At 29.3% G+C, this 16,214-nt stretch overlaps 2 protein-coding genes across 3 annotated transcripts in view; both read left to right on the top strand.

Annotated features, from left to right (window-relative positions):
* Positions 1-16,214, top strand: part of LOC113384512 (delta-sarcoglycan-like) — a 287,433-nt gene that overhangs the window by 217,859 nt on the left and 53,360 nt on the right. The window lies entirely within an intron of this gene.
* On the top strand, positions 1,205-14,492 carry LOC113386269 (delta-sarcoglycan-like). Its single transcript, XM_026624060.1, has 5 exons — positions 1,205-1,420; positions 4,842-5,031; positions 7,722-7,914; positions 13,751-13,874; positions 14,114-14,492. The coding sequence occupies exons 1-5, from the start codon at positions 1,205-1,207 to the stop codon at positions 14,324-14,326; spliced, it is 936 nt and encodes a 311-aa protein (XP_026479845.1). The 3' UTR covers positions 14,327-14,492.

The raw sequence follows: 16,214 nt of genomic DNA, 5'->3' as shown, positions 1-16,214 counted from the left end.
GATACATGATGAATTATTGAAGTGCCATTACAGTTAATTAACTGTATCTTACCTATATTGAATTTCATACTCGAATATATTATTTTTAATGAGATATGATAATTATTAATTGAACAGTTATGTATAATTGAACTTTGTAAGAGGAAATAAAAGTTTTCAAGATAGATTTTAAAATATTTTATTAACTTCCGGCAGGGTAAGTTATAGTAATCGCAAAAAAATCGAAAATGAAAATTTTTATGTATCTTTACGTTTCAGAAAAAAAGGATGTATGTGTGTGTGCGAGTGTGCGTGTGTGTGCGAATACAAATTTTTGTCGACGATTTCTCTAACACGGATCAATCTATTTGTATAATTCAAAACACATTCGATTTCTAATAATAATAATATCATTTGGCGATCAAAAATGAACATTAGATATCGTATGTCGTATTATCAGATATTTTATAAATTGGTTCCGTACCAATGTTTTACGTTAGACGACTAAGCGGCGCTTTGATATTTGGACTCTAAATCAGCTATGCAACGCGAATGCTTAATAAAATGTTATAGATTTTCAAAAAAATCAAAATGCAAAAAAATCAATATAAAAAAATCCAATTTTTCAAAAAAATCAAATATTTTCTAAAATTTTAAAATTTCTCAAAAATCTAATTTTTCAAAGTTTTGCAACGTTTTATTTAATAACTTAGCTTTTGGTACGGTAAGTTCCAGCAATTTGCCTTAAGGCACGATGCCATTCACCGCTAGTTGTGTGTCTTATATTTGTGTGAATGCACTCTTACTTAACAGATATTTTATAAACACGATTATTTTTAGACCTCCTGTAACGCATGTGTTATTTTATTCTCAGCAAACCACCACGGTGCAGCCTAATTATAAATATCGGAAACATATGTTTTAGATTAAATGGAATTACGTCCATGTCAAACAATCAGTTAAATCGGCAGAACGCTAACTTAGTTCAATTTAATAATACACCAAGTAATGAAAAATATTTAGTTGAATTTATCTGTTATAAACAATATTAAAGTAGCTAAAAACATATTAGAATTGATCATAATAACTGTATTTAAATTATCCATTATTAATGATATCTCCTCTTCTTTCAGGATGAAGATCAAATCCAGTCATCCAATGTACTTCTGATATTAAAATCGAACATTTATTACTATTCTTCATGAGTTATCAAAAATAACTAAAAATGCCAGAAGGCAGTAGAAGTGCCAATCAGCACGCAAGTTCTGCGTCCATTGGTGATGGTGACACACAAACTGACCAATGTCCAAAACATTTCAAAATTGCATCATCGCGACTACGGAAGAGATGTCTGTTTCTTCTAGTTCTCGGATTGATGATTATGATGATAGTGAATTTGGCTCTTACGCTGTGGATGCTGAAGGTTATGGAATTTTCTTCGGTGAGTAGAAACATAATAATTTTAAATGAATACTGTACGTATAGTCCAGTCATTATAGTAATATAAGTTCACCTCGGTGTCAATACTTGTATATTGACACCAAAAAATGTCTCAAAAGCTGCATATATTGCGTACACTCTACCATGTGTAGGTTTGAGATAACTTTTAGGTGTCAATATATAAGTATTTACAGACTTACAGCTGGGTATTTCGAATTCCGATATTCTTACCTAATTCAAACTTAAATCACTGGAATACTATTACTCTATTTTTTAACTTTGCCAAGAAGTTTATGTTTTCACCGCAAAATCTGCTGGCCAAGATATTTATTTAGAATATGCAAAAAAGTATAACAAATTTTGAACCAATTTCGAAAATGTGGAAACCGTTCGAAAGCTAACTGTCGAGATTTTTGCTAATTAGTTTTTAGTACAGATTGTGATTAGTTATTGAACTTTTGTGCGATTTTGATCATACTTTACATTATAACAAAGCTCATGGTATGAATGACCATTCAAGAATATTATAGGCATATCAAATGTATGTATATCGAAAATAATTAAGATTTTAATTTTAATTTTGGTTAAAATTCTAGAGCTTATTTATATACTTTAATCAAATAATTTTAACATTGCAATTCAGTTTATATGATTCTTATAATATTATATAATGTTACAATATTTATAATAATCTATTTGAAAACATTTAAAATTCTTCGAACATTTCGTTACGGTACGGAAAGTTCTAGCAATTTGCCTTAAGACACGATGGCGTACACAACTAGTTTAATTTGGATTTCAATACTAATACAAAATAATAAACAAAACCTAATTACTGTAATTATAAATTGAATATTGCTATGACAAGACTAGCATACAGAATTTCTAATAAAGAAAAATAACATAATTTAATAAATAGAATTTAATGTAGAAAAGCAAATAAATAATTTCCCTTATTATATTACCATGCTTATTCTCCCAGTATTATCAAAATATATTCATATTGCTATAGATAATTATAATATGTCAAAAGAACACTTTATGATGGGGATATAGAATTTATTTTAGCAAAGCCTATTAAATTATAATGAACGTATACAAAAGCAAACATAATATTGAAATTCTTTTGGAAGTTCCACCTGTCTATATGAGTAGTAATGAGTTTTTTCCAATTCATTGTCCTTTGATATTTTTAGAAATTTAGGAGAAAAAAATACTAATACGTTATTGTTACACGTAAAATGAAGTTTTTGTTTTTGGCTACTATACAAAATAGAGTTAAATTTCTGCTGCGCATCACAACCTCCTAAATACACAAATTCACATATATATCATCATTTTCCACAATTTATATTGAAAATGAAACGGTAAATGTTCGCCCTTAAACATGCGTTTATATAGATTTATGATCTGCCATTTATACCAAAATATTAATAACGGCATATATAATAGCTGGTATAAAATCGACATTGGCAATTAAAAGTTTAATAGGTATCATTATTATAGAATGAGAATTGTTTCATTCTGAATTCAGAATTATTGCCAATTTTAGAGTTGGTTTAAGGCCCAAAATATTCATATGACTGGCAATAAGTGGCGTTTCAGTTTTCAGAAAATGACATATATAACAGAACTGTAATAAGATAAAGTATGAAGACCATGTTTTTTATTTTGAAAATAGTGACATAAAACTTTCTTCATACATCTAAAAATTTTTCTATACTTTAGATCAGTTTGTATGATCTCTTGGTATGATGTTATCACCAAAAAAAATAAAGAGATTATTTTAGTGTTTCATTATTATGTATTTATTTTAGAACAGTTAAACAGTAATGAAACATATTTAGTATCAAAACGTACAGCATAAATGAATTTTGTCATTTACATGTTACCAATTTGCTTGTTCTCATATAATTATATACAGGGTGTCCTAAAACTCTTCGAAAATTTAAAAAAATCGAGATTTACCCAAACCATAGCGAATAAGTTTTATTATTTTTGTTCAAACATTGAGACCCTAGTAAGCCTAAATAATATTTCTAGAATCTTAGTGAAAAAATAAAATGACATCAATACTCAAAGTTTTTAGAAAAAAAAAAGATTTTTTTGGCTTCCCCAAAAACAAATAATTTCTTCACACTGTAAACACAAGCAAAATGTTTTTTAGATAATTCTAATCAGAAGATCCGTTCCCTCAATAATTGGTAACTTTTCACTTTTTGCTCCGTATCTCCAAAACGGCTGGAATCACTTTGCACAAAAACTAATCAGCACATTTTGTCGTTAATACAAATTAAATCATTCTCATACGATGCTCCGTTCTCTCAAAAACTGCCATTCATTAATTACACTCTTAGCTTTTTATCTCCAAAACGGTTGGACCGATCTTTGTCAAAAACTAACCAGCACATCTCTTCATAAATAGAAATAAAATATTGTTTGAATTATTCAAATTGAATGCTTCGTTCTCTCAAAAATTACCATTATTCGCACTTTTAGTTGCGTATCTTCGAAACTGCTGGACCGATCTTTGCCAAAAACCAACCAGCACATCTCTCCATCAATAGGGACGGAATATCTATTGAATTATTCAAATCGGATGCTTTGTTTTTCCAAAAACTATAATTTTTTGCACTTTTAGCTCGGTATCTCCAAAAGCTTCATTCTATTTTCTGCTTTTTTGCTCCGTATCTCCTAAACATCTGTACCGACTTCTGTTAAAAACTAATCAGCACGTCTCTATCAATAGAAATCTAATTATTTAAATCGGTTGATCCGTGCTTTCGAAAATGTGGACAAAAAATTGTAACCACACAAAACACACACATACATAATTTTTTTCTAAGGCATGCCAAAATGTTCAGAGACCTCTGGAACGTAGATATGCAAAAAATTTTATTCTCGATTTTTTTTTCAATTAGGGGACGTCTATTAGTCAGGTCAAGTTTTAGGGGAAGAGGAGATTTGACAAAAAATTACGAAATATCACGTCGAAGAGGGAGGGGTCTAGTAAGATATAACGTGTATTTACTTTTTACATAAATTTAAAAAGACACATTTTAAAAAAAAAGTTCAAAATTCTCAAAACTTTATTTCTATTTTCTGCACTCTTTGCTCCATATCTCTACTATTCAGTATCCACTTATGTTACTACATGTTATATTATTTAGCAGTTGTAACAGATATTGTAATTAAAAAAAACGAATCACAAAAAGGGGGTCAAAATCGGTCACGTAATTAAAGGACGCCCTCTTACTATAACTTATTATTAGTTATTAATAAGTTACCATATTATTTCATGCATCTGCAGCTATCAAGCGTATATAAATTTGGTCTAATGCCACTCACTTTAAATTCCTTATAGTCTTTGTAACATGTAAGTAAGTAAGTTATAAAACGAAACAAATCCTTTCCTTTCCCAGGCAGGGCTGGGAAACTTGCGGGTGGTGCCAGGAGGATTGCATTTGACAGGCAAAGCGTACGTCATGGGACCGCTCACGGCGTCTTCGATCAGATCGAAGCCGGGACAGCCGCTCACGGTCGAATCGACGACAAACTTTACCATCAACACCCGAGACGCCAACGGGATGCTGAAGAACAGAATGTACTTAGGTGGGTAATGGACGGATGGTAAAGGAATTTGAACATATTCTCTTTGGAATATACTGTTTGTTTGGTTTGATTGAGTTTTTGAAGGGCCATAGATTTGTAAAACACTTTAATTGTAATATGTGTTTATTTTAAACTAACTACAAATTGTATTTGTATTTGCAAAATTTTCAAAGTTTAATTGTATTCTATTTATTGCTTTAATTTTATGTAGAAGTGTTTATAATGTAAAAATGTAAAATGTAAAAATGTGTTTTTAATGTGAAACGTTGTAATGCGAATCTATTTTTCAAAGCCGGGAGTATGTTCATGCCAAATCAACGCATCCGATTTATGATATAAAAACAAAACAAAATCAATCAAAAATCTACATATATATATAAAAATATGTCGGGTTTTCCTTCCTGACTCCAGAACGCACGAACCGACAATTTTGCATTCGATGGAAAAGTCTCGGGCCCCGCAAAGTTTATAGCTAAGAAAATTAGTGGCGCATGGCATCGTGCCTTAATGCAAATTGCTGGAACTTCACGCACCGTAATTAAAAATTCGAGTAATGACATTAGTGAGAATTATCAGAATTATGCTTGGTTAAGTCAACGAGAAATTCTTGCCGCAAAGAATAATGATGTACACGCACTGAATTTCACCATTCAATCAAAAATTGCTGGCGATTTGGTGACATACTAATGATTCCGACTGGTCTTCCGTTTGACTTCAAACGATTGCAATTTCCAGTTCGCCTTGCGTTCGCAATAATAAGTCGCAAGGCCTATTGCTTAGTGTTTACGGGATAAATTTCAAATAGATTATTTAGAAAATCATTGTTTTTCACATGGGCAGTTGGAAAACCATCCGCTTTGTTTGTGTTAACGTCAGACCAAAAAACAAAAAATGTGGTTCACCAAAGAGCACTTCAATGAAACGGATAATTTGCGGATTCACTTTCATTTACTTAGAAAAATTCAACTAAAAAACATTTCATTTTTGTAATCGAAATAAATTCATTACTGTTGTGTAATGAAATCAAATTTTTATTTTTCAAATATAAAACAAACAAAAAATTTCTTCATCTTTCTCACGAAACCATCTGGTGGCGAAACGGAGTTTGTCGGGTTTGCTAGTTATCATATAATAAAATCAATCAATACAATAGATTAAAGTTTGAGAATACAATTGAAGTGTTAAAGTCCTACGGGAAGTTAATAAATTAATTCTATTTCTAAATTATTACGTTTTCTAGTGCTAGATCGATTACCAACAATAAATTAGAGTATGAATCCGAATAATTGGCCAACGCACTGCTATCCACAAACACAACACGAAGACTTAAAAGAAAAATATTTAGTGATTTAATTAGATTGTAATTACTCGTGTCACACTATTAATTCTTATAAAGGAAAAATGCAACTGTGTATTTTTCACTATTAATATATCGATGTCATTTTTACATATAATTGCCAAAAGATTTACTTAATGTCTATGTAGGACAGTTGTAAATATATTGTTGAATAAAAAAAAAAAAAAAATGAATCCGAATAAGATATTAATATTTTGCACCAGTAAATTCCAAATTTGCAATTTAATGATAGCAAATGATGCGCATGTATCATAAGCGTAACATTAATCATATTGATACCCATGTATTTGCAAAACCGTATACCGATTATTAAATTCAGCAATTTATTGTAGTTTTCAAGTGCAAATAATATACGGTAGGTATATCTTGTTTAATACGTTTGACATGAACAATAATTTATAAATTGAAGAGATTAATAATACAAATAATAGAAAACAATAAATCGAAATTATCTAGTATTGGGGAATTGAAAATGGAAACAAATGTGGTACCCCGTTATGAACCGTTATATAAAATGATCAAAATAATTACATTTTAATACTCATTAGTATTTTAAATATTTCAGACTTTATTTATTTATTTATAATATGATTTTATATATATATATATTATAATAGATAATATGGTTAATATATTTTTCATACTACTGGCTGAAAGTTATCATATAAATGCAAATTTTCCGATATTGTTTGCAGTAAACATATACGATAGAAATAAAATAATTCAGCTACTAATGATTCAAACCACAAAACTAGTATCAGAACAGTTTTCATATGTTCTGCTAAAGGGTATTAAATTACTAAAATAAAATATTATCAGAGTACTGAATGACACATCATGACTCGAAAATAATGATGCAAGAATTATGAAATAGAGAAATAAATGATAATATTTGATATTTGGAAAGGTAATTTAGTTTTTATTTGAGAGGCGTAATGTTAAATAAATATTTATCGTATCCATATATGGTAATATTTATTTAAATTCATACACTGATAATAAAACAAATTTTTGCTGGTTAACATATATAAAAACAAATATATATTGTAACCATTACCATTTTAATTTTTAGAAAAAAATTATTTAATACTTTATCATTTTAAATTACCGCCTAAAAATCGATGAAGATATGCATGTCGTTAATTTTTAAATAAATTGTATTAATACCACATTTATGATGTAATCATTAGTTTTCTTGTATAAAATTAATATTATAGCATATTTTTATGTAATGTATGTTAATTTTATTTAACAGATCGCAAAATAAATGAATCAAAAAAATTGTACTATGAAAATCATATTGTCTTATTTTTTTATATATTTTTTTATTTAGGTGACGACAAATTAGAGGTTTGGGCTTCCTCGTTTATAGTGATGGATCACAGAGGCGTGCCTTTATTTTCTGCAAATCCTAAAGAAGTAATAGTGGGATCCGATACGTTGCACGCCGCTGGCGAAGGAGGTGCACATTTTACAGGTTCAATACAAACACCAGCAGTGAAATCTGAACCTGGACATAATTTAAGGTACCACTAATAAATATATAATTCTAACCAAATGAGAAATGATTTAGGTAAAAAGACTGCGCGTAAGGTATTGTCACACACTAGAGTTTTGACGAAAATTATGAAATTATGAGTTTTTTAGGGAAGAAAATCGGTTTTTTACTGTATAAATGAAAAATGACAAATACACTAGATGGAAGCAAGCGTTTTGATACTTGGAATCATATCGATTCGATATGAATTTGGAATCATATCAGGCTGTTATAGTTCCCAGAAAGGTTCTATGTTATATTTTGGCTAATGTATATATTAATACAGATTATTATATCAATGTATATATTAATTTAGATTATAGTGACTTCTTGTTGAATGAGTGAATTGCTCTACTCAAACTTAAAAAAAAGATTTAGCACCAGAAGTCATAAATTAAAGAACAAAATTTTAAAAAACTTTTTTGCTATTGTACGAGATGACAAGTTGAAAATACATTCATTGTGCAAGAATTCAAAATATCGTTTATTAGTAATATATTCACATTAGTAATGCATACATTTATTAATGTCAACCACTATACTAATATTTTGAATCATTTATTATCGTATTGGAAATGGATAATTATTCTTTGTTAAATTTAGTTTATCGTCCATAAAATCAATGTCAGGGATCTGTTCTTCGTGATCAACTGGATAGCAACCTATATACATATCTGTTGCTATAAATAGTGGAACCAATCACTTTAACTCGTTTCGAATGAGGACGTCGTTGGCCAATAACGCATCAGTATTTGTGGCGTAACGCATTTCCGTTGCATTTTCGCTGAGTTACCGCCTAGTTGCGCCTGAAGAAGTTTTTTACAGCAATAAGAACTATTATGTGTTGTATAAACTGCACTGAGCCCTGCTTATTACAAAGACATTTTTTGTGGTTAGTAGGCAATCTATTGATTGACCTTACTCTATCTGAGATATAGTTTTAATTTTTATACTGAACGCTAATAAAAGACAACCCTCAGGTTGTCATTCTAATTGAGGTATAGCAGTAATGCCCCATTAAGAGCTATTTGGAACATATTGCTATCTATATTTTCAAGTGAGAATAGTGGGTAACGAACCAGGGACCTCTGAATCAAAGTTCCGTCGCACTTCACCGATTATCTACGGGCGAGCCCAGTTCAAAAAATTGTCTTTGTTTCTAAGTTTAAATGCAGACTGAATGTTGACCCTTTCAACTTACTCCATGGAAAAGTTTAAAATTCATTTTCCCCCTTCATATTATCCTTAAATTATTTCATAGCAACGCATCATTACCTCGCAAACTCGATTCATTCGTAATATAATATAATCCCACATCTCCGTGACGAATGCAAAGCTTCGTCTTCGTCTCCCAAAAGAAATATATCTTCCTTCTGCGAAATGAACTTTTCCAAGAGTGACGTGCAGCCTCTGCATCGCTCCGGTAGGAAAGTGCAAAACGACTTTGAGATTTCGTATTACACGGTGCGCGATCTGTGAACTCGGACTGCAGTATAATATTATTGTGTCTGTTTATTTCGTTCGGTATATTTCGATATTTTGTTTTATTAATGAGGGAATGCCCGGGCCCGTTTGAGAAATTATACCCGAAGAAAAGAAGCGCAAGCAAGGCGCGCGGCATTAGTCAGTCTGACTATCATATACATCACGGGACCGGAAAGGAAATAGACGTTGAAATTGATCTGAGGCGCCATCCGCACCGGAGAAAGGAGATAGTTGCAATATTACTAAATCAGAGGATGAAAAATCTGTTATAATCGTGAATAATATTGGATATTATGAGATGAATCGATGTTTCTGCAGCATTTTTCTCTAAAGTTTGTCGGTTTTAAAAACCGGTTTCAGTCGAAAATTGTGGCATTCGGAAACATTTTTTAGTAGAACACATTGGTTTTCAATGTATAAATAACACTTAAGAAAATTGAAAATGACAAATGTAGCCAAGATAGATGAAAACGCTGCAAATCGAAAGGCGCCCTTCGTTTCACTATCATAAAAATATTTACACCCTTATATAAAAAAATTATGCATAAAGAACGAATAATTAATTGTTTTTAAAGTTATTTAATTTGCATCAAATGTTAACTCCCCGTAAGTTAAGTTATAATAATGGACCAAAAATCGTAAATGAAAATTTTTGCATAACTTCAAGTTTCAGAGGTATTTGAACATTTTAGTATACCTCTGAAAAAATGGATGAGTGTGTGTGTGCTTCATGTGTCCACAATTTTTTGTCGACGTTTTTGGGCGCACGGATCCACCGATTTGAATAGTTCAAAAAACATTCGATTCCTATTGATAGGGAGGTCTAGCCGTTACCGATACGGAGCAAAGAGTGCAGAAAATAAAAATCAAGTTTCTGAGAGAACGAAGTATCCGATTTAAATAATTCAAAAAACAGCCAATTTATAATAATTGGGAGAAATGGTGATTAGTTTTTGGCAAAAACAGAACTAGTCATTTTGAAGATACGGAGCTAAATGAGCCAAAAATGGCAGCTTTTAAGAGAACTAAGCATCCAATTTGAATGACTCAAAAAACTTTTTGCTCGTGTTGACAAAACAATTACTTTTGGATTTTTTTTATTTCAAAATTATTTTAATTTTTTAAATAATGCAGACTTTAATTTTAATTTTGGCTAAAGTTCGAAAGCCTACTTATATATTTCAAATAAATAATTTTAACTTTGTAATTCATCTTATAAATATTAGACAATTTTATAGTATTTATAATATTTGAAAACATTTAATATTCCTCGAATTTTTCATTACGGTACGTAGAGTTCCAGCAATTTGCCTTAAGGCACGATGCCATACACCACTAGTTATTTTTTGTTTTACTAAATTGCATAACAAAAATTATTATCATTGAAATTAAACAGTAAATAATTTCAGGCAAAAACTTTTAATTTGAAATTTTTTGTTCAAAACTTTTAATAACTATACCTATCATTTACTTAGAAAAATTACAAATGAATTATTATATGTGGATATAATGCAAAGCTTACTTCGATTCAATAAAGAACTGAATAGAAATATTGTGAGAGTTTGAAATTGTTTTCCAAAATGTTTATTCTAATAGTTGTTTTACTTAAAATGTGCTACTTATTCTTCAAAAGACATTTTTGATGTATTAGACTTGCTCTCTACATTATATGGCATTCGAAATGCATTATATTATATTGCATATTGCAAAAAATAAATATAACTGTACAACTTCGAATACATTGCATCATCCATCAGTTTTACTGACATGAGGAAAATTATGTTTTTTACATTTCTAAATAATATGACAATATATACGTATATATATATATATATATATATATATATATAATATATATATATATATATATTATAAATATTATAAAATAGTAAAACTGTTCATCTTAAAAAATAATTACCCCTCAGCTTCGTTTTCATTGGAGATCTTTCGTTGAAAGCTATTTTTGACTAATATTTTAATTTTTCTCAAATAGTAATAATTTAAGAAATAACAATGCGTGCCTGGTCTTATTGATGATAATAAGCGTCATTGACCACTTTGTATAAATAATTAATTTGATATAGCATTCACCTCAAATATGATGCACACATAGCATTCACCTCAAATAAAATGGACACATTTTTATACTATTAAAAACAGAGAAATTAACTAGAGGTGATGCCATCGTCCTTGAGCCAAATTGCTGGAACTTTCTGTACCATAATTTGAAATTTTTAAAAGCTCTAAAAGTCCTCTCCAAATCAATAGCAATCAAATGTTCAAATCGGTTGATTCGTTCTTTCCTAATCGTGAGCAAAAAATTGTATCCGCACATACATACGTACACGTACTTCAAATAGATAGCATTTTCAGAGCTTTTAGTACCAAGAAAAATGAATAAGATAGCGTTGCCATATTATTGCAGAATTGGCCCCTAAAATATTATATATTACTAATATCATTAAACTTGAAATTTTTTTAAATTTTTTATGAATAATAAAAATAATGTAATCATTTCAGAGCAAAAAATTGTTCAAAAATGAGGCCAACATATTTACATTTGCGTTCTTAAATATCTAAAGTTTCAATAAATTTTTAAGTAAAAATTTCGAAAATTCATATTATTATTATTAATTTTATTACTGATGTAAACCGATTATTACTATGTAGACCGACCCTTACATATCCGCTTTCTGCTCCGTGAGCGAATTCTGGCAGATGAAGACGATTCTGAACTGACCGAAAGGTATTTTACGCTGAGTTTTCCGGCGTTTTTCATGCGTCGTTGAGTGGAAAGGGCGGAAAAGAAGGGACAAAGTATATCATGCACAGAACATCACCGACGACGCCTCGGAATAATCAGATTTTTGTTATTAGGTCGCTTTTTGACCGGATTTTCTGGACGTATATGTGACATGATAAAAAATATTCAAATTTAATATAACAGACTAAAATGGAAACACATCACATTACAACTAAAATTAAGACTTCCAAATCCAGAGTTAGTGAACTTTATTCGCTTATTGGACATTATTCAAAATTAGCCCTCGAGAACAAAAACTTGATTTATAAAACGATAATAATTCCTATGGTATTGCTACTGGTCATACGGAATAGAGCTTTGGGGTTGCTATAGCAAATGTAATGTGGCATTGGTAGAACAGACCCAATCAAAACTACTTAGAATGATGATCTGAAGGTGCTTTTTAATAAAGACTTTATAAAAACAAGATCCACTAATAATCATCATTAATTAGACTAGTGGGGTGCATGGTATCGGACAAATTGCTAGAACTTCCCGTACCGTAATTAAACATTCAATAATTGTTTTTAATATTTTCAAATAGACTATTTATTATAAATACATATTATGAATTTATAAGTGCTTTTTAAAATGGGCGATGAGCGTATTTTATAAGCAACTTATGTGTACGTTTACAAGAGTCCATTTTTTCTAAATTTTATTTTTTTGATAATTTAGATATTTTCTCAAAATTTTCGAAGTTTAAATTTTTTTGGAATTTAAAAAAAAACATTTTTTTTTTAAATATTTTGAGAATTTGGAAATTTTTGAAAATACTCGTTTTTTTTAATTTTTGAAATTTTCTCAAATTTTTGTAAGAAATCAATGACCGAACGATTTTTTAATCATAAAAATCGGTTATTCCATATTATCGAAAATGTCAAGGACATTTGTTCGAACCATATAAATAAACTTCAAAATTAAAAATCTTGGTACGGAACCCAAAAAAATTTACACATGTTTACACATTATTAAAATCTCTATAAAATATCTGATAATTTGATGTGCATATGTCCAGTAAAGATTTTTGACCGCCAAATGACATTTTTTAACTTATTTTTATTGAGAATCCATAACCGCAAGACCTGCCTTCCCCAAAAAATTAATCAGTTCTTCATCTTGTCAATACAAGTAAAATGTTTTTTGAATTATTAAAATCGGGCGCTCCGTTCTCTTAAAAACTGAGTCACCGTTTTTGGCACTTTTTGCCCTTTGGAACGGCCAGACCTGCCTTTGACAAAAACTAATCAGAACGTTTCTTTATCAATACGAATCGAATGTTTTTTGAATTATTCAAATCAAAATCAAATTCAAATTCAGACAAAAATTTGTATCCGCACACACACACACATACATCCATTTTTTCTAAGATATGTCAAAATATTCAGAAACCTTTGAAACGTAAAAGTTTATAAAAATTTTCATTTTTGATTTTTTGCGATTACTATAACTTACCCTAAGGGAAGTTAATAATAAATGTAATTAAATATCATATGCCAGTGTTCAATTTTATTAATTCAGTTCTTATTATTTTCAGACTGGAATCCAGTACAAGATCTATAGAAATAAGATCTCCAAAGGGAGTAATAATTGAATCTAGGGCTTCCGATTTGAAATTTGAAAGTCTTAGTGATCTCGCCATACATTCTGTGGCAGGAAAGGTAATACAATCTCAATTCAAAATAGAATAATTCATCTTCAAATCTCCATAAATCGATCAACTTAGCTAAGTAGCTTAAACAAATAATACTACAAATTATTTGTTCAAAAGTCCAGATCCCACTTATATAAGTTTATATCATAGATGACTTTCGATTTATCAGAGACACAACCGATATTTATTATACCAATTGCATTCCTTAATCTATTAAATAGAATTAATATATATTATTACCTCTAGATTCGTCTGGAATCTCCGGATGTCCGGATACCAAATATCAGGACTGCAACTCCATCTCAGCCAACAAGTCACAGAAGACAAGAAGATGACCGAACTGGGGGCAGATGGCATCAAGTCTACCAATTGTGCGCCTGTGCCAACGGAAGACTATTCCTGGCTCAACCTCATGGACTTTGTGCTGCCAGGGACGACTCTGATAGAATCTGCCGATAGTTAGAAAAAGAGTTGTACTTAATTAAAGGATAAAGGACAAAGCCTAGCCATTCATATAGATCTGTATTACTAGCACTGTACTTTGGGAGTGAGCTAAATTGGATCAACAAGTCAACGACATCATTAGCTCGGTGCCAATACATAAGTAACTAAATTTGATATAACGGCTTGGTCATTTGATATTATTAATATTTGAATTATGATTATTGGCATAACTATATCAACTAATATTTTTAGAATTTTTATATATAAAGTGCAGTCCAAGTAGTACAGGTCAATAATCATCAACCTTATGAAAATATTTGATTAATTCTTTAAGTTACTCTCACTAGTTTGCTTTTGGTTTTGTGATTTTATATATATTTTGTATGATACATATATTTTGTATGAAATTGTAAATTGAGACTATTCGATTTTGTGTTTACTATTAAATATTTTTTAAAGTTTATAAATTTCTTCTAATTAAATTTAAAGCAAGAACAAAATTCTATTATTAAACAAAATAATAATTGCGAATTCAATCTAACTTAGTTGAAGCAGAAACAAAGTTGATAGTGATATAAAATAATCAAATTATTATAATATTATAATTGAACAGAAATAATATTATTTAGTTTTCATGATCCAAAATATTTTAAAAGTTTTGTTATAGAAGACAATTATTTTACTTTTTTATTTCATTTACAGTTAAACCCAAGACGTGCTACTTTATATAATATACTTTATTGAAAAATAGTTTCAATTTGCAAAAGTTTGAGAAAAAATATCACAGTTTAAAAAAATGCAATTTACCACATTTTACAAGAATAGTCGAGCGATTTGGATATTAAATTTGGTTTATTTATAAAATTTGTTCCAGAATTTAACAAATAAACTTAACTAACAATGGCGCCTACATATAAATGTAATTTGTATACATTTCAGTACATATAGTTCGTATATTTTCAAACATTCAATTACATATCGATAAAGCAATTTATCTATGATATAATTTATACGTTTGGTGTCCTAGCCTCTCGTACTACAAACGACGCAGAGTGTTATGGCCTCTCGTACTAAAATTTTAAAGGTGGTACAACAGGTAAAATTATATAAATGTCTCACAAAATATCTTTTTTAAAACCTATGTTATGTAAATTTTTTAAATTTTAAATATTAGATACAATGAATTAAAATAAAATCGATTATTTTGTACTCTCACGTTATCAATTTATACAGTTTTTATTAACAATGTTTTTATGATTAGCATTTTGTCAAAATTGTCAAAAAATATATATGGTTGTATATTCTGATTATGTTACTCAAAAAAATTGTTATTAGAAACTGCTTCCAATTAGCAAAAATATTTTAGGCTCAAAACGAAAGAGCCTAGATATAATTTATGTTTAGTCGCTAAGTACTGAATCATTATATTTTAGTAGTTAATGATTTATTATTATTGATATTAACACGTTAGTTACCGTGTCAGTCATATGTATCTGATTCCAAAAAATTCTACATGAGCTATGTCAGAGAAGTTTTGTGGAAAAAACAATTCAATATAATAAAATAATTAATAAAGGACCATGTCAGTAATATATGTGTAACTTAAAAAAATAGTGTTTTACCAGGAATTTTGGCAAAGAAAAAAAATTTTTTAGTACATGTCTAACTAAATTTTCTATTAAAATTACCATGGCTCATAAGGATTTTTCTCTGATATTATCGTGGCGATTAACGTGTTAATGACATTGATGAAATGTACATACTGAAAATTGTTTATGGTATTGGATATTAAAATTAATTTTGTAAATAAATACTAAAATATGGAAAAGTATTAACACTAGCATACAATGCTATCAATATGCCTTACTCAATGTACTATTTATTGTACAGGTGAGAAACGGAA

The sequence above is a fragment of the Ctenocephalides felis genome, unplaced genomic scaffold (assembly GCF_003426905.1).
Source record: "Ctenocephalides felis isolate EL2017-DRISC unplaced genomic scaffold, ASM342690v1 CF-g0.4_SCAFFOLD_03571, whole genome shotgun sequence".
Taxonomy (NCBI): Eukaryota; Metazoa; Arthropoda; class Insecta; order Siphonaptera; family Pulicidae; genus Ctenocephalides; species Ctenocephalides felis.
Note: the sequence above shows the minus strand (reverse complement) of the source record. Positions and strands in the feature narration are given on the sequence as shown.